Source organism: Coenobita brevimanus, chromosome 97 (genome assembly GCF_032717465.1).
Source record: "Coenobita brevimanus isolate Jiangsu-jjx chromosome 97, ASM3271746v2, whole genome shotgun sequence".
NCBI lineage: Eukaryota > Metazoa > Arthropoda > Malacostraca > Decapoda > Coenobitidae > Coenobita > Coenobita brevimanus.
In genome coordinates this window covers 31,760,173-31,773,613 of record NC_137050.1, presented here as the reverse complement: position 1 = coordinate 31,773,613, position 13,441 = coordinate 31,760,173, and the positions used below count along the sequence as shown (strand labels likewise).

Genomic DNA, 13,441 nt, shown 5'->3' with positions numbered 1-13,441 from the left:
CAGAAAATCACCCGAAAATTAAATTTTTCATTAATCATGTGTTTCTGTGGATGAACATCTCTGTCTCCACTTTAACCAGAACCACTAACTGAGACTGAGCTGATATTAGGTAGTTATGAAAGCTGATGGTGACTAGGGACCTGTCCCTGATAAGTGGCGTAAGTCTGTGGTGCTGAGTCACCCTGAGTGGAACATGTGCAGGTGTGGAATGTACTGACGGAGAGTTGTCGCGCAACGGTAGTGTCTTGAACAAGGATAGTAACGTCGAAAGACTGGTACTAATTTCAGAGTATATACACTAGCCCATTGCGCCTGTGCTTAGACAGGAGGGGGAAAAAAAAAATGACAGACGATAGCATGCAGCCTGAGTCCGACTGACGAGTGACTACGTCGAACGACTCGGCAAGGACAGTCGTGTACGCGAGCGAAGGGTGTGAGGGTGTTGGTGCCATGTCCTCCCGGCAGCAGGTCCGCAGGGTGGTCCTTAGCACTGGCAACATTCTGGAGATGGAGGACCTCATTAGAAAAGCAGGACAGACCACCACGGAGGAGGTATTGCTCAGTAGATCAATACATTCAGATATTAACCTTGAAATTTCATGTGTTCATTCAGTTAAGATCATCAGTGTTGGAGAGGAAAGCAGTTTGTAATTTGTAAATGATATTTTTTTGCTGATATGTTTGAAGAACAGTTTTAACCAATGGTGTGAGGCTTCCTTGAAACGATCTCATGTCTAACAGGAACACTGTTTATTGACATATGATCCCCATTTCATTGTTTAACATGGTTGTGAATTCAAGGAGATGAGTAGTTGGTTAGGGAGATGGTTATATATAATTACCTGTATGTCATGTAATTCTCAACACTCTTAGCTAATGCTCTGAGTTAGCAATCACAAAGGGACATGATAGCAAAAAAATTTATGGTACTTTGTTTTTAGCAGTAGGGTGCTAATGAATGCACTAACTTAATGATCTTTGTTTTGGGGAGAAATTATCACACAAGCCTGCCCTAATGGAACCTGGCCACATATACTGTTGAAGTCAAAGAAAGTGCTGCATAATATTACTGATTATTTTCAACATTCCAACACCCTGTTCTCATTAGTATTATGTATCTTGTATTTGGCACTTTGAGGCAAAATCTAAGAGAGCTCTTGGTAGATGTATAACACCCAAACTCTTCAGAAACAGCTCTTTGGTGTTATATTACAGAAGAGTGGAATAAAATGGGTATGGTTGTGTCTACTGACAACTATAGTCAGTCCAGATAATTTTGGAGTGTTCTGTATAGTTTTACGGTACATGTCATCTAGACATATACCATTTCTTCTGTGATATTTTGCTGCAAATTAATAATGATGGAGATAGGTTTCTTTGATTTGGTTTGGTTAGGTTAGGTGGCATCATGCTTCCCATGGAACCTTGGGTTTTCCTTTGGTGTTGTGTGGTTCATGGGATTTGTAGTTTATATCTTGTTGCAGGATGACCAGTTTTTTGTCTTTCTCCTTACCCTTAATCCCCAGTTTTCCACAGACCCCTCAACATCAGGTGGTGTTGGAGGACAAATCAGATATATATATATATATATATATATATATATATATATAATAGACAGTTATTCTGGAAAGAGGTGCGGAAATGTAGAAGTGAAAGCGGTAAGAAATGGGATGGTGTGAAGGATGCTGGTGGTAGATTATTAACCCATGGAGATGAAGTAAGGACCAGATGGAAAGAATATTTTGAAAGCCTGATGAATGGGGATAGAGAGAGCAGAGCAGCTGTAAACATGATTGGTTTTGGGGGTGTGCAGAGAAGGTATGCAGTGCCAGGAGACGTGACACTTGCACAGGTGGAGAGTGCTGTGAAGCGGCTGAAAAATGGGAAAGCAGCTGGAGTTAATGAGGTGTATGCAGAGATGCTTAAATGTAGTGCAGAGAATGGAATGAAGTGCTTGTTGGAGATATGTAAGAAGGCATGGATGAGTGAAACTGTGCCTGCAGAGTGGAAAAAGGCTGTGATTGTACCCCTGTACAAAAATAAAGGTGAATGAAGTGAGTGTAAGAATTACCGTGGCATAAGCTTACTGAGTGTGGTAGGGAAGGTATATGTATTATAGAAAAAGTAAGAGAGATATCAGAAGTCTTAGTGAGTGATGAACAGGGTTCCTTTAGGAGTGGCAGAGGATGTGTGAACCAAATTTTTGCAGTGAGACAGATAGTAGAGAAAGCTTGTGAGAAGGACCATAAGGTGTTTATGGCATTCATGGATCTGGAAAAGGCATATGACAAAGTGGACAGAGAAGGATTGTGGAAAGTTTTGCTCATGTACGGTGTAGAGGGTAAGCTGTTAGGTGCTGTCAAGAGTTTTCATGATGTTAGTGAAGCATGTGTCAGGGTTAATGGGCATCTAAGTGAATGGTTCACAATCAATGTGGGCGTGCAACAAGGTTGTGTGATGTCGCCATGGTTGTTCAATGTATATTTGGATGGGGTGATGAGAGAAGTGAAAACACAAGTAATGGAGAGAGGGATGGCATTGGTAATGAATGGTGATGGATGGAATATCTCAAATTTGTTGTATGTTGATGATGCAGTACTGCTTGCAAGTACCGGACAAGAACTTGGTAGGCTAGTGCAGAGTTTTGCGGATGTCTGTAAGTGTCGTTCCTTGAGAGAAAATGTAGAAAAGAGTAAAGTGATGGTTATTGAGAGAGAAGGTGACTCCCAGTGCAATGTAACAATGGGAGAGACTGGAATTGGTGAGAGAGTTCAAATACTTGTGTACAGTGATAGAAAAGAAAGGAAAATGTGCAAAAGAAGTTGAAAGTAGAGTGACACAAGGAAGAAAAATAGCTGGTGCAATGAAGGCCTTGATAAGAAACAGAGGCTTGAGTGTTGCAGCTGCACGAGGCTAACATGAAGGAGTGTTAGTGCCAACTTTAACATATGGATGTGAGACTATGATGTGGCATGAAAATGAAAAGTCAGGAGTAAGAGCAGTGGAGATGGGACTGCTGAGCAATGTATGTGGAGTACAGAGGGTGGATAGGATACGAAATAATGTGATTCGTGAAAGATGCGGAGTGAGGAAGTCGGTGGACACCAGAATTGAAGAGAGTGTACTGAGATGGTATGGTCTTGTGGAGAGAGTGGATAACAATAGAGTGGTGAAGAAGGTATATCTGAGCGAATTCGAAGGAGGGAGGAGGCTAGGTAGGCCAAGGAGAAGGTGGAGAGAGATGGTGGATGACTGTTTGAGGAAGAGAGGTTTGGAAGTCGGTGAGGCTAGGGAACTGACAGGAGATCGAGCTGGCTGGATGAATTTTGTGAGGAGAGATGCATGATCAGGGATTTTTGGCACCCCTTTTTAACGTGGCAGCATCTGGTTTGACTCTGTTGGATACGATATGTGAAGCTTCAGAACGTGGTGGATGTTTTTGGCGTATCCGATAGAGCCAGGATTCCGGGGGCTTGAATGATGAGTGAATGGAAGTGTGGCCCATTGGATTGGGCAATTTTGGGCTGTCTGGACATTGCTACTCCTCACCTTGCCCTTGGGTGGGAAATGAGGTCCGGATGATGATGATATATATTTGACAAGTGAATATCAGAATTCCATGAATCACATCTAAAAAACCATGGGAAAACCTACGGTAGGTTTCATGGTAAAAATGAGTATGATTTATACCAAAAATAGTGTACAGTACTCCTTTGAGCAATGAAATTCAGTCATAGATGTAAATACAAAATTCATAATTATGTGAGTGGTGTCATAATTATTATATAAGTACTGTACTGTCCTTGTAAAGTTGTAAATGTGTATTGAGCAACAGTGAAAGAACTGGCATTTTTGCAAAACAAAAAAACAAATTATTATTATTAACCCCCTCAAAAAAATCAGTATAATATTTTGTCAGAGGCTGAAGAATTATGTTTAGAACTGAATGATACCAAGGTTATTACTGAGGAATGTTGCTTTCAGTGGTAGTTTACATCTCAGAAGGTTTGTTTTTTGTAATACAGTACAGCTAAAAAAAAAAAAAAAAAAATCAAGATGGATTGAATCAAGATGCTTTTGGAAGTTAGAAGATTTTGGAAAGCTGAAATTGTCTAGATGATAATTACCAATATTTTGGAAAACTGGAATTGTCAAGATGATAATTACCATTAGTTAAACAGTACATAATAAATACATCCACGTACTTTGTATTCTCTTTAGTATTTACTATATTCATGCTATAATGGCCAACGGCCATACCACGTTGAGTACACCGCTTCCCGTCCGATCAGCGAAGTTAAGCAACGTTGGGTCTGGTTAGTACTTGGATGGGTGACCTCCTGGGAACACCAGATGCTGTTGGCATAACGCTCTCCCTACGTGTCAAGTGGGGTTGGTGGAGGATTAGTGCCCCTCCCTGTAAAACAATGAACTCTAAGCCCTTGACCACCCCGTTTGGGATACATGGCGTCTGGCAATGAATGAATGAATGCTATAATTAATTATCACAGAAATGTTTGTGGTGTTTCAGATGTAAATATTCATTAGTAAATAATACTTCTTTTTTTTTTGAGGAATAGAATCTAAGGGGAAAAAAATGAAATCAGTCTTGTGGTTCAAGCGAGTCCATTTTGTGCCAGCCTGGGGGACTTACGGATTACTGTAGCACAGCAATACTGTATAGCAGTGACCTTGGAAGTTAGACCGGGAGTTTTTTTTTTCCTTTCTAATTATATCCTTTATTTATGTATTTATTTTTAAGTGATGCTTTCAAAATTCTTTTGGAAAACTTACATTTACTTTTAGAAATTTGGAATTTGAAGTTAAGGAATTGCATTGTAGAGGGTACTGTTATATTAGTGTGAGTTAGAGGGAGAGAAGTCTCTTGGTAGAGGACAGGGTGACATGGAGACAATGTAGGCTATGGACCTCTCTTGGGGGATTACAGAATCTGGCAGATAGTCAAGACAGTGGTCGAGCAACATAAACTTGACAGGTGTTGGATTTTAACTTAACTTTTCTTTGCTGTGTACAGTATAATGATTTATTTATTTATTGGCTCTTTTCTTAAATCCTCCTTTTCTTGGGATAAAAACAAAACAAAAATACAATTACCAATCAGGCATGAATTTTGCAGTTACGAGGAAGCATCAAGACCACTCTGAACAGCTGGGGTGGATGGGAAGGAGAGAAAGAGACAGATGGTGTATTGATGATTCAACGGGGGGCTAATACTCTCACCACTTCCTCAGCAGACAACTCAGGCAACAAGACGACGGTTAAGCTATTCCTAAGTAATAACGACTCAGAACAAGTGGAGGATGCTCTTAAAACAAGTAAATATTGATACTGGTATTTTATCATTACTCATGTTTTTTTATTATTTATATATTTATTTTTTTAATATACTGGTTCCTAGACACCAAACCACAGACATATTGCATAATGTGCAATAGCAGGTTTACACCATGCCTTGGAGTACTTAACTAAGGGGATCATAAATACCCTAACCTTAAGCTGCGATCCACTTATTGACCAGTCCAGATATCATGGACTGTTGACTTCCTTTCATTCTCACACCACTTGTACAGCAGTGACTATCATTCCATCAACACAGTGCATAATCTTGTAGGTTTATCCATGAAATTACAAAATCAGAGTGATTTTAATGTTATCCAATACAGGCAGCCCCTGTTATCACTCAGTAACACATGGGTTAATTGGGTTTATGTCTAGTTGTCACACTGTACTATAGTGGTACAGGGTTGTCATGTGTGACTTTAATCCCCCCCCCATGCATGAAGAAGTAATAATAATAATAATAATAATCTGGCCTTTTGTTTCTCAAAAGTGCCAGTTCTTCCTTTGGGAATTCACTAGCGCTCGACACCCATACATTATTTTTACAGTTACAAGAATTGTGACATTTCTTGTACAGTATATAATACAAGCTACATCATATATACATGAGTGTGACAATAATTATACCCTATAATCATCCGTCACAGTACCTCTCTCCAGGTCATAGCATTTTGAAAAAAGAAAGGCTTTCAGCTGTCTCTTAAAGGATTCAACAGTAGAGAGTTGTCTTATGGACAATGGCAATCTGTTATATAATCTAGGGGCTCTATACGCAAAAGAACGATCAGAAAAAGATGACTGGTGGATGGCTCCTGGCTCATCAAGACGCAAGGAATCATCTTCACTGCGTAACATCACACTCGGGCGTGCCGATAGGAGTTTTAACAATTCAGCAAGATACTTCGGTTCACCAAACTTAAGAACCTCGAATGTAATAAGACAGTTTAAATTCAATTCTAGCCTTACTGGTAACCAGTGCAACTCAATCAGAAACAGGGTAGTTGAGGTTCTTGGGGGGAGACCAAAGATAAGCCGCTGCCCCGTTCAACACAGACTGAACTTTTGTTAGTATATTATTTGGAAGACCAACCCACAGTGACTTACAGTAATCAACACGAGACAAGACCACTCCATAGACCAGTGTTAAGGGGCACCATCTATTCAGGAATTTTCTCACAGAGTACAGATTTCTGATATGCAAGTTACACCCTCTTACAACCTGATTAATATGCTCTTCGTAATTTAACTTAGAATTAAAATAAACACCCAGATTTTGAACAGAACTGACTGGGTGAAGCTGTGACACGCCAGTGTTCAAAGCCAGGGCATTGTCAGTGTCATCACCCCTTCTGTTTCCTCTGATGATGATGATCTCAGTTTTACCATCATTCAGCTTAAGTTTCCTCTTAGCCATCCAAATCTTAATATCAGACATTAGAGATTCAAACTTTGTCTTAGTATTGTTGATATTTGACATCTTAACATAGAGCTGGGTGTCATCAGCATAAAAATGATAGGACACATCATGAGCATCAAGTAGAGACGATAAACTACTTGTGTAGATAGTAAATAGAGTTGGACCCAAAACTGATCCTTGAGGGACTCCAAATAGAAGGGGAGCAGAATCAGAACTAGCGTAATCAACAACCACTCTCTGAGATCTGTCTGACAGATACGACTTAAGGAGCAAAAGGGCACTGTCACGAGCCATAAAAATACAGATCGTCCAACAATAGTTTATGATCTACTATATCAAAAGCTGCAGACAGATCCACAAGAACTAGGAGAGAGGACAACCCACTACAAGTGTTTGCCACCAAGTCACTCTGAATCCTTGTTAGTGCAGTTTCAGTTGAATGGTATTTTCAGTATGCTGATTGAACAACATGAACAACTCTGTTGTGTTCCAGTAGTGGTACGAGTTGATCGAGTATGGCCCGCTCAATAATCATGGATAAAAAAGACAGGTTAGAGACAGGACGATAATTTGTCATGCTCTCGACATCAAGGCCAGGTTTCTTAATTAGGGGCCTAAGCAAAGCACATTTCTCAGACTGCATAAAATTACTTTCTAAGAAGCATCTATTTATAATGTTGCAGTTAAAGTCTGCAGCATGCTCATACACATCAGGCAGTTGTGAAATGTTACATGGATTGAGTGAGCAAAATGTTTTAATAAGTTCTCTGATATAACATTTGACTTTGTTTACATCCAGCGGATGAAATGTTGAAAGCAAATGATCCCCGGTGCACCGTGGCTGGAAGTCAACTGAGTACGCTTCACTAGGAGAACTGCTGTCTAAATCACTTCTTATGCAAGATATCTTACTTGTAAAAAATGAGGCAAAATCAGAAGCCAATTGGGTATCAGATGCAGAAGTTGGTTTAACAATTACATTCCTCCGACCAACCAAATTGTTCACAACTGCAGACAGTTTTTTTTTTATCACCACCACATGAATCAACTTTATTTTGATAATACCTAGCCTTTTGGGCTTTTACAGTGTGAACGACTGCTCTTCTCGCAAAAACATAATGCAAACGAGTTACTTCGGTCTGCTGCAAGCGCCACTCACATTCTGCCCTTCTGTGTTGTCTACGCAAAGAATTAATGGATGGACCATACCACGGAGAATCATCACGTACAGTGATTGTTTTTACTACCTCAGGACAATACCCTAATGGTCAGAAATTGACCTAAGCTCGTTGTTGTAAATATCAACCAACTCATCAGAAGAAAGACTGGAAGAATCAGTGGAGTTTAAATGTTGATCAATTTCATGACACATCAACTGGCGGTCAACATTCCTGTAATTTCTGAACCTGATGACCTTTTTATATGAAGGGGATTTTGGGACATCAAAACTAAGAGTGATCAGAGATGAGGGGGTCAAATGAGTCAGCCTCCATATCTGATACACACCTGCAACCAACAGGGGACAAGCTCAAGTCAAGGACATGTCCTGAGACATGAGTTGGATTACTCACATGATTGAAAAAATTGTTCTGGGTGATCAACTCAAGGAATTCTGAAGAAAATTTTTTTGACCCTGAACTGTCAACCCAATAATTGAAATCACCACAAACAAGAAGTCCTCCAGGTTTAAGAGAAAACCCTTCAAGAAACTGCCCAAACTCCTCCATAAAACCTCGATCTCTTCCTAGATGACCTGGTCGATAGACAATTGCAATTCTAATAGTGTTCTGATGGAAATTTATTAATACTTCCATAAATTCAAATGAAGATGGGGTCAGGTCTGAGTCAACGAGAGAAACGTTTGCAAGTGCTGCCAAGTAGATGAGTGCTACGCCTCCTCCCGGATAGTCAGCAGCAGGCCTGGGAATACTAATTATAGAATGTGTTTTAGGCAAAGCATTATGAATAATATCGATATCAGACTCATACAACCAGGTTTCAGTCAATCACAAAATGTCAAGCTCGTCCTGATTTAGAATTTAATTAATATAGTCTATCTTATTACGGATAGAACGAATATTTAAAAGACCCATCCTTAACTGGTTCAAGAGGGACGTAGTCAGTTTTTTGAATGGTCAAAATTGCTGTTTTCAATCAATCTATTCCTATGAGAAATCATAATTGGACAGTCTGTACTTGATGCAAAATGGGCAACCAACTGTGAATTTGAATTAGCATCTTGATGTCTTAAAGAAGAGCAGGTGATGCATTTGGGAGAATTTCTGTTACTACAATCCTTAGATTTATGGGTTCCCTCACAAAAGATGCATTTAGGTTCAACACCTGTAGTTGAATTCAGATAGCACTCAATAACACGTGTTATATACAGTTATGTCAGGTGGCCCCACTGTACAGGATTGTCATTTGTGACTTTTAGTCACCTCTAAGTACCTATCCTGTCATAATTACTGAACAGCAAAACAGTGCACTCATTAAAACAGGGATTAATTGAGGTGGTCTTAGAGGATCAGAAACAAGAATACTGAATATATTAAAGGTTTTGTGCAAAAAAAGACAATGCTGGCACATTTTCTTGGGAGTTGGCTGAGGTTGTCTTTGTGTCTAGCATATAAATAGTTAAAAAAAAAAAAGTTTCTTAGGATTTTTTTTTTTTTTTTTTTTTTTTTTTTTTGAACTGGGACTTTGGATAAAAGAGAATGCAGGTACATATAAAGGGTTTACATGGGGGGGGGGGGGAAGGCAGTTTGGAAAATAACAAATTTGGATATTGATTATTTGAATTTTTGACCATAGAGAATGAAAGTAATGCGAATATAAGTGGCTGGGAAATAGCTGGGAGAAAAAGAGATGTGAGAAGAGAGGAAGAAATCAGTAGGATGGAAGTTGTGGAAGCAATGAAGAAAGTCAAAATGGGGAAAGCCCCAGGAATTGATGGAGTGTGTGGTGAAATGCTGAAGCATGGGGGAAAGATAGTAGTAGAATGGATGTGGAAGATGTGCGGATTGGCCTGGGAGAAAGGTAAAGTCCTGGAGGATTGGAAGTCAGATATAATTATTCCCCTGTACAAAGGGAAAGGTGAAAAAGAATTTTGTATAATCATGGGGGCATTTGTATTTTTGGTGTAATAGGAAAAGTTTATGGTAGGATACTTATTGACAGAGTTAGGAAAATAACAGAGGAATTACTGTAGTTGGAGAAGAACAGGGAGGTTTTAGGAAGGGAAGAGATTGTGGAGGTCAGATATTCATTCTTAGGTCTGTAGTGGAAAAGTTTTTAGAGAAGGGAAAGAAGTTGTATGCTGCCTTCATGGATTTGGAGAAAGCATATGACCGGGTGGATAGACATGGACTGTGGAAAGTATTAAGAATATGGAGTAAATGGGAAGTTGTTGAAATGCCGTGAAGAGTATGTATGAGGGTGCTATGGCTGCAGTGCATGTGGACAGTTAACTGAGTGAATTTTTTATTTGAAGGTTGTATTGAAATAGGGATGTGTCATGTCTCCATGGTTGTTCAATTGGTAGGATGGAGTTATAAAAGAGATCTAAGGTAGGGCAGTGGATGTTGGAGTGGCCATAAAGAGAGAGGACAGTGTTTGGAAACTCCCTGTACTGTTGTTTACAGATGATATTGTGTTGTTAAATGAAGACGAAGGGGAGCTGCAAAGCTTGGTGAATGAGTTTGGGAGAGTGTGTAAGAAACGGAATCTAAAGGCGAATGTAGAAAAGAGTAAAGTTATGGTCATCAAGAGAAATGAAGTCACTGAATGTTACAATGAGGTTGGATGAGGAGGAAATGGAAAATGTGAGTGCATTTAACCCCTTAACCGCGGGGCGTCACTTTCGTGACGCTTGGGAGCAAGGGATCATACCGCGGGGTGTCACTTTTGTGATTCTGTGTTATTTTGATTTCGCCCGGGCTTTCAAGTGGTGGCTTGTATCATCTATCAGTACTGCCAATATCCAACACTAGTCAGCACTCCTAATCTCATCTGCACTCCCATCTATTGTTGACAATTTAGCCATTTCTCCCCGTTCTTGACTCCCCTCCCTACCTCCCCTCCATTACCCTATCCTCTCGCCTGCCCGGCCGTGCTACGCTAAGTAAATCTTCCCCGGAATTTTTCACTGATTTCATCCATTGAAATAAGCCCTATGCCCAATTCTTATACCAAATAATATATACAAGAAAGAAATAAGGTAAGTGAGAGTGCCATACACTTAGAATTGGCTAATTGTCACCTGACAACACCTCACGTGCACTCGTTCGCTAATTTTCCCTATTTATTTCCCCTTGAAATATGCCATATAGTCTATTATCGTAATAAAAATATATATAAGAAAGGAAGGGAGAAGCCTAAGTGATATTTACATTCATCTGGAACTACCTAGTTATTGCAGGCCACCACACTGTATTCTACGCTAAGTAAATCTTCCCTGGAATTTTCCACTGATTACATCCATTGAAATAAGCCCTATGCCCTATTCTTATACCAAATAATATATACAAAATAGAAATAAGGTAAGTGATAGTGCCATACACCTGGAATTAGCTTAGTATCACCTGACAACACCTCACATTCACTCGTTTGCTAATTTTCACTGTTTATTTCCCCTTGAAATATGCTGTATAATCTGTTTTCGTAATAAATATACATATAAGGAAGGAAGGGAGAAGCCTAAGTGATATTTACATTCACCTGGAACTACCTAATTTATTATGTATTGTCTTGGTTTCCTGCCAATCATTTCATTGGTATATATTATCAGGTCTCACAAGGCTAAAGTTGGTAGTATTGCACTCACCCTAGCCAGGTGGCAGGAGGCCACCAGTATCATTTCACTGTCGTCTTTCATGGTGAAGGTACGTCTGATTTGCTCCTGCTAACTTCCGCCTCATTTTAGCCCCATGCAAAGGGCCCTATGACCTTTACCCCATACTAAACCTTGTCTGGAAAGAGGTAAAGGGCTGACAATTGATAAAGAGTGACTATGATCTTTTTATTGAGTAAAACAGTGTAAGTGGAATTGTAAATAATGTGTAAACAGCAAGTGAAAGCAATGAATGTAAATATACGTGAACAGTGGAAAATAGTTTTATAAGTTACTTCAAGTGACAGTGCATAACACAGTGTAAATAAAATAGAAATGTAAATAATGTAAATAAAATAGAGAACGTAAATAGAAATGTAAATGAGTAGTATTATAAGAATACGAGTATATACACTAGGAGTAATGAAAGTGAAAGTTTCACTCTAGCATGTATGAATACTATGAGTTATGAGAGTGCAGGTGAAAGTGACATTCACTCTCAATGCTAGTATACAGGACGAGAAAGTGAATGCTACGTATTTTACTGAAAGAAATTGAATGCCTACAGTGACAATAAACTACTATTACTGAAGGAAACTTATGGATAAAGACTGTAGATATATATAAGTGTTATATAGTAATAGAAATATAAACTGTAAGTGTTTTTACGAATAATAAATGACAGAACACCAGCGGCGAACTAGGGCAAGTGGGAAGGTCATACGCCCTCTTAACTTTCATTGCTTTCACAGTGTTTTTTTTCTGAGTATGGATTCCAAACTATTTGAGAATCATAGAATAGTGTTTCTAGTGATAATATCAGGCTGTGGTAATCATATTACGGGTTGTTGGGAAGTGTAAAGTGGAGACTTTGTTACCCAACTTCAGAGGTCTCCACGAGTCCTACGGTACTCGACAAAGGCTCAACAAACACCCCAGGAGAAAGCTGAAGGTATGTGCCATAAGCATATTTGATTTTAATATTCTAGGACTAATAACTGATTTTTGGCAAATATTTTTAGAGAGTCTATCGGAGCGTGAATATGCCCATGGGAGCCGCAAGAAAAAGCAAAACAAGCCCGCGGTTAAAGGGTTAAGTACTTAAGTAGTGTGATTGTGGTAGGTGGGGGAGCTTACCATCCACTCATGCATTGTAGTGCTGCTTTCAGGTGACTGTCTTTCTCCCTCTTCCTTCCTTCCTTCCTCTTCTGTCTTTCTTTCCTTCATTCTTTCCTCTTCCTTCTGCCTACAGGTGACTTTACATTCCCTCTTCTGTTTTTCTTTCCTTCATTCCTTCCTCTTCTTTTGCCTATGGGTGACTTTACACTGAGTGACAAGCCAAATGGTTTCCTATACACCAGGAAATCATTTACTATGCTGTGTGGTAACCATAACACCAAATTATGGTGCCTGGTGGTTTAGTGGGTAATTAAGGTGCTCCAATTGGATTGAGCCTGTGTAGGTTTATATCCAAGGGATGGTTGGGGTTTATTGCTCATGTAATGCCACTCAGGGATGAGTGAGGCTGGTCACTCTCATCTTAAATGTCAGGACCAACTTGCCTAGGCCCGGGCTCCAATGCATCTCTGTGGGGCGACACAGGAGTAGATGATGGATTGATGGAGGTAGTGTGATGAGTAAGGATGGAAGTTTAGAGGGTGAAGTGCTTGAAAGGGTATAACAAGGAAGAAAAGTTGCTGGTTCTTTGAAAGCAGTGATAAGAAACAGGGAAGTGAGCATGGAAGTGAAAAAGTTACTACATGACAGTATTGTGATACCAACACTAACATGTGGAAGTGAAGCTTGGACCTTGTTGGAGGGACAGAAGTCAA

The 13,441-nt window shown here is 39.6% G+C and overlaps 1 protein-coding gene and 1 non-coding gene across 2 annotated transcripts in view; both read left to right on the top strand.

The window, feature by feature from the left end:
* The first annotated feature begins 296 nt into the window (after window positions 1–296).
* Window positions 297–13,441, top strand: part of Gclm (Glutamate-cysteine ligase modifier subunit) — a 124,400-nt gene continuing 111,255 nt past the window's right edge. Inside the window, exons 1-2 of the mRNA XM_080283254.1 lie at window positions 297–552; window positions 5,138–5,336. Coding sequence (XP_080139380.1) covers window positions 451–552; window positions 5,138–5,336 — 301 coding nt within the window. The 5' untranslated portion in view covers window positions 297–450. The remainder of the gene's footprint in view (window positions 553–5,137; window positions 5,337–13,441) is intronic.
* LOC145413862 (5S ribosomal RNA) lies at window positions 4,247–4,365 on the top strand. The gene has a single exon (XR_013899770.1). It is a non-coding gene; the product is annotated as a 5S ribosomal RNA (ribosomal RNA).